At 40.2% G+C, this 21759-nt stretch overlaps 3 protein-coding genes across 5 annotated transcripts; 1 reads left to right on the top strand and 2 right to left on the bottom strand.

Moving 5' to 3' along the window:
* Nucleotides 1–6684: 6684 nt before the first annotated feature.
* On the top strand, nucleotides 6685–8378 carry LOC121745374. 2 transcript variants are annotated; one of them, XM_042139246.1, is made up of 2 exons: nucleotides 6685–7405; nucleotides 7757–8378. In XM_042139246.1, the coding sequence occupies exons 1-2, from the start codon at nucleotides 6784–6786 to the stop codon at nucleotides 8107–8109; spliced, it is 975 nt and encodes a 324-aa protein (XP_041995180.1). In that variant the 5' UTR covers nucleotides 6685–6783; the 3' UTR covers nucleotides 8110–8378. The 2 variants fall into 2 exon arrangements, with proteins under 2 accessions (XP_041995180.1, XP_041995179.1); XM_042139245.1 differs by having other exon boundaries at nucleotides 6686–7405; nucleotides 7751–8378.
* Nucleotides 8379–10777: 2399 nt separating this feature from the next.
* Nucleotides 10778–11999, bottom strand: LOC121744247 (syntaxin-125-like). Its single transcript, XM_042137726.1, has 2 exons — nucleotides 11420–11999; nucleotides 10778–11324 (listed from the first exon to the last, which is right to left on the bottom strand). Exons 1-2 carry the CDS (start codon nucleotides 11845–11847, stop codon nucleotides 10877–10879), a joined length of 876 nt encoding a protein of 291 aa, XP_041993660.1. The 5' UTR covers nucleotides 11848–11999; the 3' UTR covers nucleotides 10778–10876.
* A 1762-nt stretch (nucleotides 12000–13761) lies between these two features.
* LOC121745474 (pentatricopeptide repeat-containing protein At1g51965, mitochondrial-like) lies at nucleotides 13762–17002 on the bottom strand. Of its 2 annotated transcripts, none has more exons than XM_042139398.1 (3): nucleotides 16922–17002; nucleotides 15895–16764; nucleotides 13762–15573 (listed from the first exon to the last, which is right to left on the bottom strand). In XM_042139398.1, exons 2-3 carry the CDS (start codon nucleotides 16639–16641, stop codon nucleotides 14368–14370), a joined length of 1953 nt encoding a protein of 650 aa, XP_041995332.1. In that variant the 5' UTR covers nucleotides 16642–16764; nucleotides 16922–17002; the 3' UTR covers nucleotides 13762–14367. The 2 variants fall into 2 exon arrangements, with proteins under 2 accessions (XP_041995332.1, XP_041995333.1); XM_042139399.1 differs by having other exon boundaries at nucleotides 15895–16758; nucleotides 16922–16998.
* Nucleotides 17003–21759: the final 4757 nt, after the last annotated feature.

Raw genomic sequence — 21759 nt, 5'->3', positions numbered from 1 at the left:
GCGGCGGTATTTTCTTTAATTATTTTAATTTTTTTAATATTTTACTTTTATCTATAAAATATCTATTCTCAATTCAATTTTTTTTCGTTCATTCTATTATGGAGTATTTATTTTTGTCCAATTAATTTTGTTCTAGTCTACTTAAAATATATCAAGAATTAACAAAAATGTGAGGCGTGGCTGGATTAGTTTTATGTGGCTGAGGCATGACCGTGATAAGTAGGCGGACAAATTTTTTTGTAACTGAAGCGTGACTTTTCGATTATCGTGGGCACTCTTAAAAGTATAATTGTTTTTACCAATTTTCATTAATTGAAAATAGTAAGAAAAAGAAAGAAAAATAAAGTTGATATGAAAATGGGCACGCCGTGGTAGTACAATGTGCTTTGGTCGTAACCAGTACTCTATAAATTAACGATAACTAATAGTAGAGCGCATTTGATGGTATCGATTTACAGAAGAAAGGGCACCTTTTTTAGCTGCAAAGTCAAGGCCCGCTGCACCGGGATCCTCTTACAACTTACTATCTGTTTTCCTCGTAACATACGTATTCTACAATGGTTTCATTATAATAAGTAAAGTAACATCATGTGCTCCTTGAATATTATACTCCCTACATCAGAAATACGGAGTATAAATCCTTTTATGTTTTGAACTATCATTAATATAAAGGTATTTCCATTATAACTTTTTTTAATGATCATCCTAAACCAACATATAATAGTTTTACGTTTATTTGATCAGAATCGGTTGTTTTTTTCTTCACTGCTTTGCTTTCAACTTTTTAGTCCAGATAAGCTAATTACTCTTTTTATTCATATAACTACATCAAGCCAGATATGATCGAATATAGTGTCTACTAAGCTAACCGATCGTATTATTAATGCTTGGTGATTATAATGTTATCATTTTGTTGCGATTTGATTAAATTTACTTGAATATACAAGTAAACAAATCTCATAAGTAAGCTAGGATTTTCTTTATTCTAGAACAAAATTAAGTCTTACTCAAAACCTATCAAGAGGTGCATATTGTCACTCATTTTAGAACCCATGTCACTATAATACTACTCCTATTAATAAAGCATTAGTACTTAGTATTTTCTAGTTGCTTATGACTTTCAAAACCAAAACCACATTATTAAAGCCATACTCAAAGTAAATTTATATCACTCTCGTGCATATTCTAGTGTTGGAAAGAAATCAATCAAGGATCAATCAAGGATCAATCAAGGATCAATCAAGCAATCCTTACCATGTATAGAAGATTTCTTTGTGTATTTTTGTGTATTTAGACAGCCACTTCCTCTACTGTAATGATCGAACCACATGAATAAAAAACAGCCTTCTATCATGGCATCAGAGCATGCTTTTCGATCCAAATTGATGGACTCAGAAACTGATTCATCATAGTCCGATACCTTTCTCAAACCTTACCTACACAAAATGTCAGACAACAAAGAAGAGAAACCATATGCAGAAGATCCAAGATTGAGTATGAGTAAACAAGTTACTCTAGCAGTCAAACTTAATGGAAATAACTATCCTCTGTGGCAAAAGCTGATGAGAATTGCCATTGGAGGAAGACGTGCGAATCGGCACATCACAGGCCTACCACAACCCCCAGAACCAGGAGTGAAGGGCTATACCGAATGGGAAGAAACCGACATGATCGTGTTCTCGTGGATAGACAATATCGAAACTGATATTGTCGTGGACTTCGCGCACCACCAAACCGCGCAAGCTCTGTGGGACAGCTTGTTTGTTACGTTCGCTAGCACCGCCGATCCGTACCTACTATACGATTTGGAGGAAAAAGCGAGTAAAATAGTGCAAGGAGAACAAGGGCTCGAGACTTACTGGCGACGTCTCCATGGGATTTGGATAGAGATAGATCGATGCGAGAATCGCCCGATCGATTGTTGCGACAAAGGAGTCGGACAGTTCCGAACCTACATCGGAACGAGACGATTATTCAAGTTCCTCACCGGGTTGAATGAGAAGTACGACGGAATCCGACGAGACATCCTCAAAGAGCAACCACTGCCCTCAGCCGAAGTCGCGTACGGACGGGTGAAACGAGAAGCTACTCGGCTCAAAATCATGCCGCCGGCAGCAAACTCGGACCCTCCGACCGGCGCGATGAATGACGACTCATCATCGGGCGGAGTAGGGCTCGGTTTCGCGGCCCGGAATCTACCTCAGCAACGCCCCAATCACCCCCCACCGCCACGCGCCACCGGACCCAACCGACGAACAGGTTTCAAACCAGACAAGTCAAAGATGTGGTGTTCCCATTGCGGAAAACAGAAGCATACCAGAGAGTCTTGCTTCCTCCTGGTCGGATTTCCCGACTGGTGGGACGAAAACCAGAAGGCAAAGGCCCGATTGGCGATTGGGATGGAAGAGAGTGGAAGCGGCGGACTATTCCCAACCGGAGGGGGCAACCGCGAGGCTACCAACCCTCGGGGAAGGACCGGAGATGGAGACTCCCGAGCAGGCGGGGGCGGCAGACGTGGAGAGGCGGACGGGATGATCGGAGCGGCAGCGTTCGCGGAAAGGAAGGGAGGGCAAGTGTTGGAGGTACCGGATTAGGGTTGTTTAACCCTAATCCACAATTTTTTCAATTGAGTCCCTCTAGTCTGCCTAAATTAAGTAAAGTACCCCACAATTTAGAATCTGACCCTTCCATAAATTGTCATGTTCAAATTAGCCCCCAGCCTATTAAAAACCGAAAAACAGCCCAAACTTTGTCAAAAATATCATATCTGACCCCAAATCCCTTTGCACCCCTAGAAAAAATTTCTACTGCATTTATGGCCCGGAATATAACTAATTCTAAGGAGAGTGGATGGATATTTGATTGCGGGGCCACAGATACAATGACATATGATAAGAATGATTTTTCTGTGATAAATGAGGCTATGAAAAGTTCAATTCAGACTGCCGATGGGGAACTGACAGCTGTTAGTGGGAGTGGTACCATTCAAATTTCACCAACATTAAAATTGACCAACTGCCTTTATGTGCCCAAATTGTCCCATAAACTCATGTCTATTAGTCACGTGACTAAAGAGCTCAATTGTACGTTACTGATGCATCCCAATTTCTGTGTTTTACAGGATATCAGGACGAGGAGGATAATTGGGCGTGGCACTGAGCGTCAAGGTCTCTACTACGTGGATGAGATTACTCAACAAGGTGGCACCGCGATGCTTGCTCACGGATCTACTAATCGAGAAGTTTGGTTGTGGCACCGCAGATTGGGACATCCATCCTCGGGTTATCTTAAAATTCTGTTTCCTAAGTTTTCTAAATTTAAAGACATTTCGTGTGAATCTTGTGTTTTGGCGAAAAGCCACAGATAATCGTTCAAATCTAGGGAGACTCGAGTTGAGAGTATTTTTTCCTTGGTACATGCTGATGTGTGGGGCCCAGCGCCTGTTGTTGGTGATCATGGTTTTAGATATTTTCTCATATTTGTGGATGATTGCACAAGATTAACTTGGGTATATTTTTTGAAAAATAAGTCGGAAGTTTTCGAAAAATTCGTCAAATTCTTCACATTAATTCAAACTCAATTCCAAACTTCTATTAAGGTTCTTCGATCTGACAATGGTAGGGAATTTGTTAATAAGGAAATGACCGGATTTTTTCAAAGTAAAGGTCTTGTTCATCAAACTACTTGCCCTTATACCCCGGAACAGAATGGAGTAGCGGAACGAAAAAATAGGTTAATTTTGGAAGTCACCCGAGCCCTGTTTTTTGACTCAAATGTTCCTAATTTTTTGTGGCCCGAAGCTGTTGCTACCGCTGTGTACTTAATCAATCGCCTTCCTACAAAAATTTTGGGTATGCGAACCCCCTTACAGGTCCTTTCGGCCCTTGCTAAAATTCCAGAACCCCTTACTCTTTCCCTTCGAGTTTTTGGATGCTCTGTTTATGTACATATTCCCAAACATGAAAGAAGTAAATTTTCTGCTTGTGCTCTTAAGTGTGTTTTCTTGGGATATGGGACAAATCAGAAAGGGTACCGTTGCTATGACCCCACCTCTAGGAAAATAATAACAACTATGAACTGTAATTTTCTGGAGTGCGAGTATTTTTTCCAAGCCCAAACTCGGGGTCAGGGGGAGAGTTGTAGTAGTCAGGGGGAGAATTCGAGTGATAACGTTAGACCCCTTAGTTGGGCTGTGTTGCCACAATCAGACGACTCACTGGCAGAACCAACAGAGTCGGCTAGTGTCACCGCCGAGCCGATCCCGTCTACTATGGAGCCTCCTCCGTCGCCTACGTCTCAATCAGATCCTCCTCCAGTGATATCTAAGGTAATTCCTGAAACTAGCTCAGACAGTACAGTTGTCACGACTAATGAGTCCGGTGTAGAGGAAAATGCAGCAATTGACGGTGATACAGGAAGATATGTACTCCCACCACGGAGTACTCGAGGTGTACCAGCAAAGCGCTATAGCCCAGAGAGGACTAGCTCAAAAAGTCGGTATTCTGTGGCAAATCTGGCAAAGGCAAATTTGAGTGAGATGGCAAGGGCGTTTGCAGCAGCCCTCTATGAAGAAGAAGAACTACCAGGAACAGCAGAGGAAGCCATGGGGATTGCCCATTGGAGAGAGGCGATGCTAGTTGAAATGAGAGCCCTGATGAAGAACAAAACATGGGAGGTATGTCTAAAGCCAGATGGAGTCTGCACGGTAGGGTGTCGATGGGTCTTCACCATAAAAAGAAGGCCAGATGGATCTATTGAACGGTATAAGGCAAGACTGGTGGCAAAAGGGTACACTCAGACATACAGAGTCGACTATGCTGAAACATTTTCACCAGTTGCGAAGATGAGCACTATTCGGGTGTTATTCTCTATAGCGGCAAACAGAGATTGGCCACTGCATCAGTTTGACGTAACCAATGCATTTCTACATGGTGAACTGTCGAAACCAATTTACATGGAGGCACCGCCGGGTTTTTCAGGAGATTTTGAAGGAGGCAGGGTCTGTAAGCTGAAGAAGACCCTGCACGGACTCAAACAGTCACCTCGAGCTTGGTTCGGGAGGTTCACGGAGGTGATGAAGAAGTACGGGTACAAGCAAAGCAATTCAGACCACACACTTTTTTTGAAGAAAAGAGAAGGTAAGATCACCTTCTTAATCATCTATGTAGACGATATGATACTCACAGGAGATGATGAAGATGAGATCAACCAGTTGAGGAAGAATTTGTTTACCGAATTCCAGATGAAAGATTTGGGTCTACTCAAGTATTTCTTAGGAATAGAAGTATTGAGGTCAAGAAAGGGAATCTTCATCAACCAAAGGAAGTATGTACTCGATCTCCTGGCGGAAACCGGGCTACTTGACTGCAAGCCAGCGGATACTCCTATGGTACAGAATCATGGGCTGCAGATAATTGAAGAGGCAGAATCGACCCCCCGCACAAGGTACCAGCGCTTAGTTGGGAAGTTGATCTACTTATCCCACACCAGACCTGACATTGCATATGCAGTAGGGGTGGTCAGCCAGTTCATGAATGCACCCCAAACTGCTCACTGGGAAGCGGCATTGAGGATCGTTCGTTACCTAAAGGGAACACCGGGACATGGGATTATGTTCGAAAAACATGGACACCTTGAAATCCATGGTTTCACCGATGCTGATTGGGCTGGAAATCCTAACGATAGAAAATCGACTGCCGGCTACTTTACTTTTGTTGGGGGAAATCTTGTTACTTGGAGGAGCAAGAAGCAAAAGGTAGTGGCTCTATCAAGCGCTGAAGCTGAGTTTCGAGGGATTAGAAGTGGTCTGACTGAAATCCTATGGCTAAAGAAGTTGATGACGGAACTGGATCTGATCTCACGAGAGTCGTGTAAACTGTTCTGTGATAACAAGGCAGCAATCAGTATATCAGAGAACCCAGTCCAGCATGATCGAACGAAGCATGTCGAGGTTGATCGACACTTCATCAAGGATAACATTGAAGCTAAGGTGGTGGAAATCCCGTTTGTTAGATCCGAAGACCAACTGGCAGACATCCTCACAAAGGCAGTAGACTCGAGGAGCTTTCGTGGAATATTGGACAAGTTAAGAATGGGTGATCCCATCACTTAACTTGAGGGGGAGTGTTGGAAAGAAATCAATTAAGGATCAATTAAGGATCAATCAAGGATCAATCAAGCACCAAAGAATTGATATGCACATTAATGATAATTGATACTAGGGCAAATCCTTATCATGTATAGAAGATTTCTTTGTGTATTCTTGTGTATTTAGACAGCCACTTCCTCTACTGTAATGATCGAACCACATGAATAAAAAACAGCCTTCTATCATCTAGAAAACACTATGCCGTGGTTGGAGTAATCCTCAATTTTGAAATTAGTCTATCCAGATAACGTAATTATCAAGTGTTAGCAGACCAGAAAAGAGGTAAATCCAAGATAGTAGAAAGTGATTTTGACTTTTCACTTTCAAATCCAGCAAGTAATTATATAAAATAAAACACTGAAAATAAATTTTATAGTTTGTGTTTGACCCACAGGTGGGCCAATCAAAGCACACAGCAATGCAACAAGTTGCAACTGTTTTTGTCCCCTAATCCGACGGCCCAGATTTAACGCCTTTGCACAAAGCGCGTCCCCTCACCATCCGCTCCTCCTTATATCTTCTTCCCACACACACCTCCTTCTCCACAGCACCACTCTCCAATTCCCTTCACTTGTCTTATCTACTCTCCCACACTCTCTCTCTAAATCACACAAACTCTCACTACATTGAAAGCTATGGGGGCGATGAACAGCTGGATGTCGATGAGGATGATTCTCATATCAGCTGGAGTTTTGTCAGCGGCCATGGGGCTGAAGCTGTCGATTCCAATCGCCGTGGAAAATCTTCCGGCGCTGTGGTCCGTCGTCATATCCTGGTTGAAACCTCCGTATTTGTACATAATCATCAACGGCATCATCATCACCATCGCCGCGTCGTCGCGCTTCCACCAGAGCCACTCTGAGCCTGCGGCGATTCGATCTGAGCGCTTGATTTCGGTCATAACGCCTACGCTGGAGAGTTTCGTTCCGCTTCCGGCTCCGGCAAATTTCAAGACCACCGCCGCGCCGGAACCTCAGGCGGAGGTTGTGGTGCCGGCGGTTGAAGACAGGGTTGTGGATTTGAAACCTGTGGTGGTGAACGGTTTGAAGGTTGATTTTGCTACAGAAGTCGACGATCTGCGTATACTTCGAGCTGAGGCGGAAGATGTGTTTGATGAATCTGCTTTGCTGAACAATTCGCCGATGCGCGATACTTTTTCGCCGGAAGTCAATCTGGAATCGCTCTTTCCAGCTAGAGAGAAACCGCTCGCTTCTTCCAGATTCGTACACCGGAAGCCTAACACAACCCATCCTGAAGGTAAATTTTACTGTATTTCATCTATTTCTGGAACCTTCTACTCTTAAATGGAACAAAATCTTCGCATTTTTTGGTCACTAATCGCTTCTAATCGAAAAAAAAATCGTCCATTCCAAAACGATTACTATCATACACACGGAATTTTATTGTAATTTACATTTATAGTGAGACGAAGAGAATTCGGAATAATTCATAAAATTCCGGGATCTCTACGTTTCTCTTTTGGTTAAAGCTTTGGATTCCACAAAACTTAAGATTTGAAGCCTTAGCAGTTTCGCTTGCGTTTTGATTAAGCATGCAAATCATGTTTTACTGATCGATTCGACAAAAATGAAAATAAAAAAGTTGCAGGAGCAAAGGCGCTGCGGCGGGTGGCTCGGCCGAAGAAGCAGGAGACGCTGGAGAGCACGTGGAAGATGATAACGGAGGGGCGGCACGTGCCGCTGACGAGACACCTGAAGAAGTCGGATACGTTCGAGCAGCAGGCGTCTCCGGCGATGGATCACGTGGCCATGGTTCCAAAATCGGAGACGTTCAAGGAGCGTAGCAACTACGAGGCGAGGATTCGGAAAGAGCCGTCGCTGGGTCAGGACGAGTTGAATCGGAGAGTGGAGGCGTTCATCAATAAGTTCAACGAAGATATGAGGATGCAGCGCCAGGAATCGCTCCAGCAATTCCACGAGATGATCAATCGTGGAGTCTAGATTCCTATTTTCTTTCCCTTATTTTTTGGGAATGGAAAAATTGGAGATGACTTCTTTTTGAAAAAAAGAATATACCTATAACAAAATCAAGATTAGAATACTCATTGTTAATTGTGATGAGGGTTTGATGTAGCTATGAAATTGTTTGGTTAAAGTTTATAGAATACAGGAAAAATGGTATTTCTAGGTCATGGACAAATATTATTGTACTAATATTACTGTCTTTAATTTGATTGTGTATATTAATATGAATTTGTTTGTAGACTCTAGATCTAGTAGTGTTTTCGCACTTCATTTGTTGCTAAATTGGAGTACTTATATTTCATTCCAACATTAACATATACATATCGTGTTACTAATTAATAGTATTCAAATTAATTAGCATATATATACGACATTTTCATATTTTCACATTTTGAAATTAGAAAGTACTACTAGTAGTATATTAGTATTTGGAAACTGGAATTTGTTGCATGGGTGTCATCTGAGATGTAATATTCGAGGCAACAGTACATTACATTGAATTCCAGATTGGCGATGCACTTTAAGGTTTGTGCGTAAAAATATTATAATGATAGTTTGTTAGCCTAATACTCAACTGTATTGGTCAATATTACACGACTTTTTTAAAGATAACAAAGAAATGATACTTACTACTACTACTAGATTATATAGGATCACGGTGTTGACTGCCGACTTGTAGTTGTACATATACGGTTAATACATTTAATTAACTACTTTCACTCTTTTTGTGTCACGCCATCTATCTCACCAAACATGGTTTTAGGCTGTGGGGCCAAAAAGTGAGAAAGCGACCACTGAAAAATGTTTCTCAAATGTAAACTAGTACTTTATTACCAATGTTTTAAAAACCAGACCGGACCGGCCGGTTCGACCGGTTCAACCGCGAACCGGTAGGCAGTCCGGTCCGGTTCACCCCTATAAAAACCACTAGCACATTGAACCGCCGCGAACCGGTGGAACCGGCCGGTCGGACCGGTCCAACCGCGAACCGGAAACCGGTTTTTCAATTTTTCAAATTTTTTTTTTAAATTTTGTTCAATTTTTCAAAAAATTTTTTTTAAAAATTTATTGTTGCTAAGACTTGAACACATGACCTCATCTCTAAATATCAACTTCTTTACCACTCCACCACATGATCATTTTGAAATATTATGAACATTAATTATCCTTATACATTAAATCTGAAATTCTTTTTCCTCCAAAACTAATAATTCATATTAGTTTTGTATTCTTTTAAGATAATTCATTTTAATTTTATATTCTTTTAAGATAATTCATTTTAATTCTATATTCTTTTAAGAAATTGTTAATTATAATATATTTCTTATATTTTAATTATATTTTTACAATCACTATATTTTACAATATAGGAGTTTATAATTATACATAGACTTTAATACTAGTTTTTAATATTGTGTATTATAGTTTATTATTGTATTCAAACTTAACGTCATTAAATATTCTAATATACTAATATAAGACTTGTTTTCTATAATAATACAATTAAAAGTATAATACTATAATATTTATTGATAAAACATGTAATTAAATTTTATTATTTATAACTAAATAAATAAATATATATGTATAAACAGTATTACGGTTCAACCAATGGTTCGACCAGTGAACCGGTTGAACCAGTGAACCAGTAACGACACCGGTTCGCTGGCCGGTCCGGTTTTTAAAACATTGTTTATTACATTCTCTATAAATTTGTAGAAAGAAAAGTTCCACCCTTGAACTCCTCACTCTCCCCTCATTTTATAAACAAAATTTCACCTTATCCTATTCTTTCTTTTTTGACTCCCAGTAAAGGAAAATAATATTATACCCGCTCCGTCCCACAAGAATATACACTCTTTCATTTTTAGTCCGTTTCACAAGAATATTCATTCTCTTATTTTGAAAACTCATTCTCTCTACTAACAATACTTTACTAATTTTGTATTAAAACTTGTGCCGAACCCAAAGTACATATTCTTTGGGAACGGAGGGAGTAATACAATAATTCATGATAATATTTTCTCTCATTTAAGTGATAGTGAGGAATAGAATGGATGAAATTCTTTTTTTTTAGATAATAAGGGAAAAGAAAGAATGAATAGAGAAAGTCATCTTGATAACCAATCTCAAATTTAAAAGTGAGGATTTTCTTTTCTCTCATTTTCTCATCATAAATTTACAATTAAAAAAACGCACCTATGTCTATATACGTACTTTACACATTTTTTATTCATTTTAACGATTGGCATGTGATAAACATTAAATTACTAGATATCGATCAAACAATAATTGTTTACATATATATATATGGCACGATTAACTGTACACAAGCACTTGTATTCCAAATAAATGACATAACTGTAATAATCTTATCCATGCACTAATTATACAATTACTACAGATGATCGGGTTTTGAACAACAATATTTGCACTGTATAACATAACTACTCAATATCATAATTAAAGGGTGAGGTTAAGCTGGTGATCTAAATTTTATGAAAAGTTTGGCTAATATTAGCCCAGGCCTCTTATCTAATAAGTTAGGACGCCAGTACGTTTATCGTGGACGGTGAACCATTGATTTTGATAGCTTCTTATCAAGAAAAATCAGCATTAAAAAAACAGACAATCCTGATTATTCGGATATGAATTAGTTAATGATGAGATAAGATGAAGAAGCAAAACAGAGTGTATAATTATGAACATGAACAAAATAGTGTAGCAGCCGCAGCATGACTATCTATGAAGGATTTTCCATTTGATTATCAACTCTAAGAATGGAGATGACGAGTGCAGAGATAATCACCAAAGCAATGACTATAGCAATATAAGCCTGTTTTCGGGTCTCCTTCTCGTAATCATTGAGCACCCCCGTCCCCGTCCCGCCGCCCTTTCCTCCACCCGACGGCGTCGGCACCGGCTGCGCAGCCTCATCCCCCGCAGCTGCTGCTCTGTTCCCGCCACCCTGTTCGTCGGCGGTGACCGGCGTTGCTATGCCGAGCAGCACTTGGTGCAGCGCCATGAGGTTCCTCCGGATCTCCCTCATTGCGTCTCGCCTCTCCTCAATCTCCGCCACCGAGTCCCTCCCGTGCTCCATCTCGCGGTGGAGCGGAACCCTTGCGGCCTCGCTCGCGATCAGGCTGTCGATGGCCTCTGCCGTCGCCTTCTCCCCAGTGATTGCAAAGAACCTTATTTTGTCAACGTTTTAGAATCCAACATTAGCATCAACATAAACCTAATTAATAGGAGAATATTTTGAAATGCATAGTGTGAAGTATCTGACTTGGCGTCGATAATGTGTCTATGATCGGTCTCCATTTGGGACCTGAGGGATTGGAAATTGCGCATAACGGATTGGAGGGCCTCGACGATGTCGGAGATCATGGAGGCCCGAACCTGGTCGTCTGCGGAGCCACGGTGGGCGGCCTTGGCCCGAACGAGGCCCTCGTATTTCTTGTTGATCTGTTTAGCCAGCTTGAATAGGTCGTCCAGGTCGGTGTTGAGGCGGCCCCGGATATCTCTCATCGTCCCCGAATCCTCTGCCTTTTTTATATCTTCATTGGATTCCTGCAGGCTGTTGTACAGCCTCTCCAGATGCATCACATCCTGCTTCGCACTTTCAACTTCCACAGAGAACATCTCCAGGCAGTATGAGTCCCGCCTCCCCTTCACCGCCTCTATCCTCATCTTCGAGGAACCGCTTTCATCCATTTCTCCGAATTCTTCCGGAAACAATCCTTGATTTTCCAGAAGAATTCGGGGATGGAAAACTGAATGTGTTTTTGTTTCCTCTCGAGATTATTACGAGGAGGTTCGGGGATAGATCAGCAGTAACGTCCCTCGTATCTCCGATGATGAAGAGGACCAGGAAGGGACTGGAATTTGGTAGACAAAGACATTGTTTGAGCTTTTACATGGCCCTATTTGGGAACTTCTATCTCTACCAACCTTTTCTCCACGTTGGAAAATGTTTATGAATTCGTGGATAATAATTAACCCCGGAGTTGATTGGTTGGTTAGTTTATATCGTTGGTGAGAAGCTCATATTATGCTTCCAGTTTTATTCTAATCTTAACGCACCTTGTATATTCATTTCACATGCACTACTATAAATATTACTCTGAATTACTCCTATTATTTCAAGAACAAAGAGTTGATAACGGCAAAGAACCTATCAAATTCTGCTCTACTCTATGATAAATGGTTATGCAACCTTTAAATACTCCTCCCTTTTAATGTATACAGCTTTACCCAGCGAAACTAACCAAAAATTCGATTACTTTCTTCCATCAATTTCCTCTGACCATTTTTTTGTGTAACGCCACACAACCTATAATATTCACACATCCCACTCCATCTTGCTTCCCTGACAAATTTTCGACCACATCCGGCTCCAACGATATATGCTGCTGGCTGAATAATCTATCGGCAGAACCTGGGATAGAGCATCTCACTGCCCAACAATCCAAGCGAGGTGAGATATCTTCCTCCCGCTCAAGCTGGATGTTAAGGTCTATTTGACCCTTCAAGGTGAAGTTGACAACTTTCTACCTTCAGGTTCTTCCACATAGCTTGAATTCAGCACATCTTCCTCGTTTAAGCTTCTGTTTACAGTGCTGCTACCAACACAGGATCAACATCCTGCTCCTTTTCACATGACTGCTGTTCTTCTAAGTTCTGAGACAAAGATGAGGGTTCAGTTTGTTTCTTTTCTGTCTCTCCATCAAGGTGTTAAAACGGCACTCCAACGAAGCACAGTCACAAGAGTGCCAGTGCTTGGTCCATTTCCCACTGGGAGGTTGAAAGGCAGACAATGCATGTACAGCCACGTCTATGGTGTAGGTGTTTTGTCTTGTTCTCTGAAGAAGCTACATGGCCCTCTCCCTCCCCTTGCATAGCTAAATTAGGGAGTGTATCGAGTCCTTCCTCAGCAACAAATACATCTGCATCCCATCCAGAGCTCTCCTCATTATTACAAGGGTCTGCTCAATAGTTGGGAAACTTCGAGTATGAAATACATAGCAGCGCAAGACAAGAAAAGAGCAGACCTTTGTTCATGGCAGGGTAGCATTTGCTCTAGCTGTTTGTTAGTCAATTCCTTAGCAGATAAAAACAGAGATCTGACACAAATATAATGAAGATATCAAGGTTCCTGGTGAACTAATTAAAATATATGGAGTACCGTGACAGTAACCTGGAACTCAAGATATAGTTTTTATAGTTAAAAACTAAAAAGCAGCAGTTTTTCAGATTGTACACACTACTTTTATAATTCAAGAATGGATCCAAAGATAAGATGGTAGTTCATAAATTATGGTTTTAGAAAAAGAATAAAAACAATCAATAATGACAACACCAACCGTGACAACTACGTCATCACGATTGATAAAAACGTCTGCCTACCTGTGAAGGTCCCACACATTATCTGACAGGTCCACTTTGAAGGCACCTTACGCTATGAAATTGAGAGAAAAAGGTTACACAAATTGGGTATGAGAGTGTTAAGAGCTCCCTTCTCTTAACGACGAATTCCTGTCCCCAAGATTGTTCACACACGAATCGGCGTCCCGGAGTCGGCGGCGATCAAACACAAGGCTGGCGCGGAAAGTCGTTCCGTCGGCAGCAAGTAGGTTCAATTACGTATTGCACAATAGATGTGGGCAAAATATTTCTTCATTCATAAGTTTCGTAATAATGAAGACGCCCTATTTATAATATTCTGGACCCTAGGGTTGGTTCGACCTAATCCTATAGGTCGGGAAAGAACCAACAAATAAAACCCGACGGAGCTTATAAAACGCTCGACCCAATAAAGTAAATTATAAAACAATAAGAGAAATACTTAAAACAAAATAATCTAGGCGTAAATTAAAGAAACATAATTCTATTCTCCTTCAAGCCTTCCGTCGAGCAGCTGGTCCGCTACTTGGTGACGAAGTCTTGGTAGCGCTCCGGCTGCTTGATCTCCTTCCTCGGCCTCAACTTCCTTACCGTGTCAACGTGGGTGACTTCCCCTGCTTGACTTCCCGGCTGTCTGATGTCAGCCGCTTCTTCCCCCGGTTCTTCTTCCCTCTCTGGCGAAGCCGATGTCCCCTCCGAGGCCGGCCTTGCCGTGGCTCCCATTACTGTATCCTCCTCCATCCGCGGTTCAGTAGAGTTCGTAACAGAGAGCTGGCATAATTAATCCAGGATGCAGCTTCGGCAAAAAGAATATGGAGCAACGATGGCTTATCATCTCAATGGACTAACAACCCAACCAGTAATTGGATTCTGTTTTCGAATTCTATGCGTTCTCTGCGAACCGCTCTGTAATCTCTCAAGAATTGCATAAGTGATAGAATCGGGAGTTAACCCCTCTTCTTTAAGCTTTGAGTACAAATCAACAGCTTCTGCACTTCTCCCAGACTTCTCGAGACAGTCTAACAAGATATTGTATGTAACTATATTAGGGCAACAGCCTTCAGCGAGCATTTCGTCGAACAAGCTATACGCCATCTCAACTTTATCAGTCTTACCAAAACATTCTATCAGTGTACTGTATGTTACAACATCGGGATTCAAACCCCTCTCTTGCATCTCCTTAAGCCTCATGTGTGCTTCATCGACATCACCATTTTTTCCCAGACAATTAATCAATGAATTGTATGATACAACATCTGGTCTGCAATCACTATTCTCGAGCTCTTCAAAAATTGTAACAGCTTCATCAACTCTTCCAGCCCTACCAAAACTAGAGATCAAAATATTGTAGGTGAAGATGTCTGGTGGCGGCCCATCTTGTTTCATTTTCTCATACAGATCAAGGAGATGAGCTACTTGTTTTGACTTTCCAAGAGCAGAGAAAACTGTGTTGTACATGAAAGTATCTGTCATTATTCCCTTTTCGTGAGTTGTACTCAACATGTCTATTGCCTCAGTAACTTTTCCAGCATTGCATAAACTCTCCAACATGGACAGATAGGCATCCCTGTCTCCCTTCTCATGGAATTTCCACATATTACAAAACAACCTATGCGCTTCATTTGCATGCCCTAGTTTGCTTAGCATTCTCACCAGAAAAGCATAGATTGACTTATTCATGTATTTGCTCGATATTTTCACAACCTCATCCAGTCTACCAAGCTGTCCTTCTGCAGCTAAAACATTGAGAATGAGGTTGTACGTGAACTCGTTAGGCCTGCAATTATTTTCCACCATCTTAGAGAAAAGAATCATAGCTTTGTCTGGCATTCGGCTCCTAACCAGTGCCTCCAGCATAGTATTGTAAGCCATTGAATTTGGTTTGCAATCCTTCAAAAGCATTTCCTCAAATAAAGCTACTGCCTCATTCAGCTTGCCCAACCTTCCATTCATCCTGATTAGAATGGTGTATGTATATTCATCAGGTCTGAAATGCTTCTTTTTCATGTCTTCAAGCACCTTGTATGCAACATCAACCTGAAATGAAGCACAACACATCACAAACAGAATCACAGATTCTGCAAGACTCACATTTGGCTTGCCAAGATCTAATACATTACACGAAGATTCAACCACGTCATTTCTACCAAAATTCCATTTAAACTAAAGATCTACAGAATGAAATTGTAGAAATTTAACCAAGCAGAGATACACACTCTAAATCTTCATCTTGATGCACAATGTTCATAAATTACACTTAGTATGCACCTTGATATTAAAATAAAGTACATAAACACGAATAGATAGATTCAACTAAATAATCAATGGAAAGCCTTACAATTACATGGATATCCAAACCTTTTCGTCTTTAGCAAGCGCATCAAGAAGCATGTTGTAACCAAAGTTATCCAAGCTGTACCCTTTCCTCCGAATTTGTGCATAAACCTGCAATGCTCGATTCAAATCGTTTGCCCTCAAATATGCTTGCACGAGACACTTATATGTGTAACAAGTCAGCTGCAAACCCCAATTCTTCAACAACTCCAAACACTTATCCAATCCATCAACAGTATTAAACGCAGTGATCAATATATTGACGGTGGAGATGTTCCCAGCAGTCCTTAACCTCGCCATTAAATCGACAATTTCTTTGATTTTGTCGGTCCTGTCTGGAAGAGACGATTTCGAGAGAATCAACAAAATACGGTTGTAAGTGAAGGCATCGTGTCGGTAATTCGGGATATGCGAGCGGCAAAAGTGAAAGAACTCGAGGGCTAGGGTTGGGGATTTTAAAGCTTTGAGAATTTCGGAGACTTCGGAGGTGGTTAGGGGTATGTTTAGGGCTTGCAGATATTCAGAGAGGTCGAGGAAGGAATCGGGCGAGGACGCGGCGGATTTTGATTGGAGGAGTTTGGTTGCTTCGGCGATGAGCTCGCGGCGGGGGAGAGGGTAGCCGCGGACATCGGAAATTAGCACCGGAGGAGTGACGGAGACTTCTATGGCGGAGGTGCGGCCTTTGTTGGTAGATGTCACGATTTTTCCAGTGTATTTGGTGGCGTAACCGCGGCGGGAGGAAGGCAAGAGGTGGGCGAGATGACGGCGCATGGTGGGGAGCTTCAGTCAGTCAAGGTTTTGGCAGTTGTATAATAATTAGCTCCGTCTTTGATTCGGAAGAGATTGAGTCTACACATTTTGATCATTCCCCTATTTGTACCTGAGAATCTGTCACTGGAAACAGCAATTTTTCATGAACAGGGAAATACATTCAGCTGGGGACTCTTCATTCGGAACAATTCGCTATGCTAATTGCCTCTTCGTCATTTTCAAGCATTAGCTTCATTGGCTCAGAAAACGTGGCCACACAAAAATAAAATCTTTTAATTACCTTAATGTTGCTAGAGGCGATGGCCGTCTGGAGAGCGCCGGCGGTGCTAGATGGCGGCAGGGGCAGTGGGCTGCGGCGCTGGGTTGAATTTTAGGTGAGACTTGGAGAAAAATAGGAATTTAATTGCAAAAATGGGCCGGGTATGGGCTGATAGGTCGGCTTAAAGGGTTGATTGGGCCGGTCTCTTGATATTGGGCTGAATAGGAGAAAAAAGGAGTGAAGCCTTAATTGGAAAGAGCCGTTATATGTATCGAGAGAGCATCTCCAGAAATGGTTGAGAGGTGATATGACATTAAAAAATTGTCATGTGAAACATTGTTTGTGCAATCCTAGGCATAAATGCAAAACAAATAAAGTGGCAACAATAGATATAGCATGAAAGAAAATTAGAGGAAAGAAGAACGTATGGAATGAATTGCATCCACAATGTTTGCTGCACAAAGGAATTCCATTTTTCAGATTTGACAAGTTTTAAAAAGCCTAACCTAATTATTTCAGGAAATTACATCTTAAGTAGGTGTGGAATTCTAGAAAATTTCCTTTCCACGAAATAATCAGCATCTCCATCCTGAAGCATCCTCTCACAAAATTTCTCATCCTCCTAAGTCATAAATTAAAGTGCATCAATTTGAAAGAAATCCATGAAGAGGCAGATATCTTCAAGTATATAGTCATAGAGCTCAACTTGATACGACACCTCACTTAGGTTTTATATTTAACTCAAATTCCAGTTGTGTCCATGATCCATCAACTAATCAAAATGTTAAGCGCAGTGTGTTGGCTCGACAAATAAATCCGATATCAGGTGTGGTGGTGTGAGGGAGTTTTGAACTACTAAATTAGGCCTTTTTTTTAAATAAATTTGAATTAATATGGTAGTTACAAATCTTTTGATTTTGAATATTTTTAGGTTATAAACATTACAAAACTTTGCAGTTACAATTTCATCCCCTTTATATAATCTATACAATATAAAAGGTGAGTTTTGAAATTCGCACGGTGTTTTTAATATAGTTTGAAGAATGTATTGCTAAGTTATGTAGTTCTTAATTTAATTTTTAGCTTCGAAGATGTTCACTTAAAATGGTTTATTATTTCGTGCATGTATGGCAATGGTGAATATGTCGAAAACATTAACGATATCAGGATAACTTGAAGTTCTCACGGTGCTTGCAAAACAGGCTGAGGAATCAAAGTCATTGCTAAGTTAAATTTTCAATATAAGATAGGTATAAATTAAGAAACAACAGATGGAACTTTCAGTTATAACTTATAAGGTATCCGACAACCCAATGACATTTGTTTGCAAGCCGAGACTTCCATCAACGGTATCTTTAGTAATACCCCTTGACTTGAGCTACTTGCACAGGGACATCGGGTGGCATATGGCACATTGGAAATTCAACCATAGAAGCTCTGAGCTCAGATATCTTGAGGATGCAACACTTCGACTCGAACACTTGGTCGAAAAAATAGACCTCACATTGATAGTGTTCTTTTGTTACCAACACATAATGGATAGGTTCTTCACGGCAATGGATATGATTAGTGTTGCCCACGGTTCACGAACCGGCGGTTCCGGTTCGGAACCGCCGGTTCCGGTTCGGTCGAAGGCGGAACCGGAACCGAACCGTGAGGCTATTTCACGGTTCCGGTTCGAAAACCGGCGGTTCCGGTTCCGGTTCGGAACCGCCGGTTTTTCCGGCGGTTTAGGCGGTTCAGGTTCGGAACCGGCGGTTTCGCGGTTCGGTTGTATTTTTTTTAATTTGAAATTTGGATTTATACAACAAATTGGAACAAGACAATGTATACTTCAAATAGAAATACGGCGAATAAGGAAGAAATGATATCTATTTTATTGAGTTTGAGTTGTAACGGACAACGATACATTACAATTTACAATATGTATACAAGTATACAACATACAATAATGTAATATACATTTGAAATTTGGACTTATACAATAAATTGGAACAAGATAATGGATAATTTAAATTGAAATAAGACGAATATGATGAAAATGATATCAATTTTATTAAATTTGAGTTGTAACGGACAACGATACATTACAATTTACAATACATATACAAGTATACAACATACAATAATGTAATATAAATTTGAAATTTGGACTTATACAATAAATTGGAACAAGAGTACAAGACAATGGATAATTTAAATTGAAATAAGACGAAGAAGGTGAAAATGATATCAATTTTATTGAATTTGAGTTGTAACGGACAACGATACATTACAATTTACAATACATATACAAGTATACAACATACAATAATGTAATATAAATTTGAAATTTGGACTTATACAATAAATTGGAACAAGACAATGGATAATTTAAATTGAAATAAGACGAATAAGATGAAAATGATATCAATTTTATTGAATTTGTGTTGTAACGGACAACGATACATTACAATTTACAATACATATACAAGTATACAACATACAACAATGTAATATAATTTACAAATAAAAAAACATGAAATGGAGGGAAAAATGGAAGAACTACGGGAACAAGTATAAGTGTATAACAATGCGTAATAAGAGTAGCACTTGAGTAATTAAATGGAAGCACAATAGCACAAATGAGAAATTGGAGACAAAGAGAGAGAATTGGGAGATTGAAGAGAGAAACTCTTATTAACATAAAAGTGTGGTGAATGTAAATGAGAATAGAGGGGGGTATTTATAGATTAAAAACTGGGGGGAAATGGAAGAATTTAATTTCAAATTTATATTACATTATTGTATGTTGTATACTTGTATATGTATTGTAAATTGTAATGTATCGTTGTCCGTTACAACTCAAATTCAATAAAATTGATATCATTTTCACCTTCTTCGTCTTATTTCAATTTAAATTATCCATTGTCTTGTACTCTTGTTCCAATTTATTGTATAAGTCCAAATTTCAAATTTATATTACATTATTGTATGTTGTATACTTGTATATGTATTGTAAATTGTAATGTATCGTTGTCCGTTACAACTCAAATTCAATAAAATTGATATCATTTTCATCATATTCGTCTTATTTCAATTTAAATTATCCATTATCTTGTTCCAATTTATTGTATAAGTCCAAATTTCAAATTTATATTACATTATTGTATGTTGTATACTTGTATACATATTGTAAATTGTAATGTATCGTTGTCCGTTACAACTTACAACTCAAACTCAATAAAATAGATATCATTTCTTCCTTATTCGCCGTATTTCTATTTGAATTATACATTGTCTTGTTCCAATTTGTTGTATAAATCCAAATTTCAAATTAAAAAAAAAAATTCAACCGAACCGCGAAACCGCCGGTTCCGAACCGGAACCCCCTAAACCGCCGGAAAAACCGGCGGTTTTGGCGGAAAACCGCCGGAACCGCCGGTTTTCACGGTTAACCGCCGGTTTCCGGTCCAAAAACCGCCGGTTTCCGGTCCAAAAACCGCCGGAACCGGCCGGTTTTGCCGCTGAAAAGCTGCCGCCGTCAGCCCCATCCCTGACGCCTTGATTTACGCGCCCGAACCGGCGGTTCCGAACCTCCCGAACCGCCGGTTCGGTGACGGTTCCGGTTCGAAAAATCATGAACCTAAACCGGACCGCGACCCGAATTGCGACGGTTCCGGTTCGGAAAAATTGCCACGGTTCCGGTTCGGAACCGGAACCGCCGGTTCCGGTTCGCCGGTTAACCGCCGGAACCGGAACCGGTGGGCATCTCTAGATATGATCCTATTTAGAGGCGAACTGGGGTGCATTATAATGATAACACCAATTTATGTGATAACCCTATAACTAAATTTTCACCACACATTTTTAAAATATGTGGTCTAGAATTATTCTAACAAAACTATCATTATATAGAGTATCATTCTATCCAGCAAAACTATCATTTTATCAACTCAGAGTATCATTCTATCCGGCAAAACTATCATTTTATCAACTCAGAGTATCATTCTATCCGGAAATTGAGCGAAATTCAGAAATTAAATGAGGGAAATGACATATTTACCCTCTGCGCCTTTTTATGAAGTAAATCTAAGTTTGAATCTCAGCCACAAGATTAGAAAATATGTGTGGTCCAGATTTGGTTATAGGGTTATCACACAAATTGTGGGTTATCATATGATCACAACTATATATATATATATAGGGTAGTGTTAATCTCTTTTTCCTCCCTTAGATTTAAGTTCCTTCTTAATATCAAAAATTAGATTGATGGAATGAATTAAACTCACCCCGTGTTGCATTATTAGACTCATTCTGTGCATTATATGGGTATAATTGTAAAACAACAATGAATTAAAACGGAAGGAGCGAGATTTCAGCGTGATTTTCATAGACCTTCCATCTACCCACTCTCTTTCTCACTCCCACCGTCTCACTCCTCAAACCCACGATTCAACATCGTCTCCTCGAATTCCCCCCCCATTTCCAAACTCTAGCAGCCACTCCAATCCACCGGAAATCAACCTTTGTGTCGATTTTCGTTGTTAATTCAACCTTCCGCCGTCGTTTCACTGTCGAAAACTCACTCCCTTCGCGCGCGACTTCCGGTTCGAGTCGACAACAAGGTATGGTTTTAACGCTTCAAATTTTCGCAATACCCACTATTTATCGCCAATTATCACCGCTTACACACCACCTAATCGTCGATTCAATGTTTTTCGCACTTGTTTTGGTTGAGATTTTTGTAAATCGTGTTCATTTGTGCTAGGGTTCTGTCTATTATTGAAGTTTGTAGTTAATGACTGGTTGACAATTGTGTATTGAGCGATTTTGGAGAGAAGATTGTATCCGATTTGATTTTTGGTTTGTGTCACAGA

This window comes from Salvia splendens, chromosome 8 (genome assembly GCF_004379255.2).
Source record: "Salvia splendens isolate huo1 chromosome 8, SspV2, whole genome shotgun sequence".
In the NCBI taxonomy this organism is placed as follows: domain Eukaryota; kingdom Viridiplantae; phylum Streptophyta; class Magnoliopsida; order Lamiales; family Lamiaceae; genus Salvia; species Salvia splendens.
The sequence above is the reverse complement of the archived record's forward strand: the minus strand, read 5'-3'. Positions and strand labels throughout refer to the sequence as shown.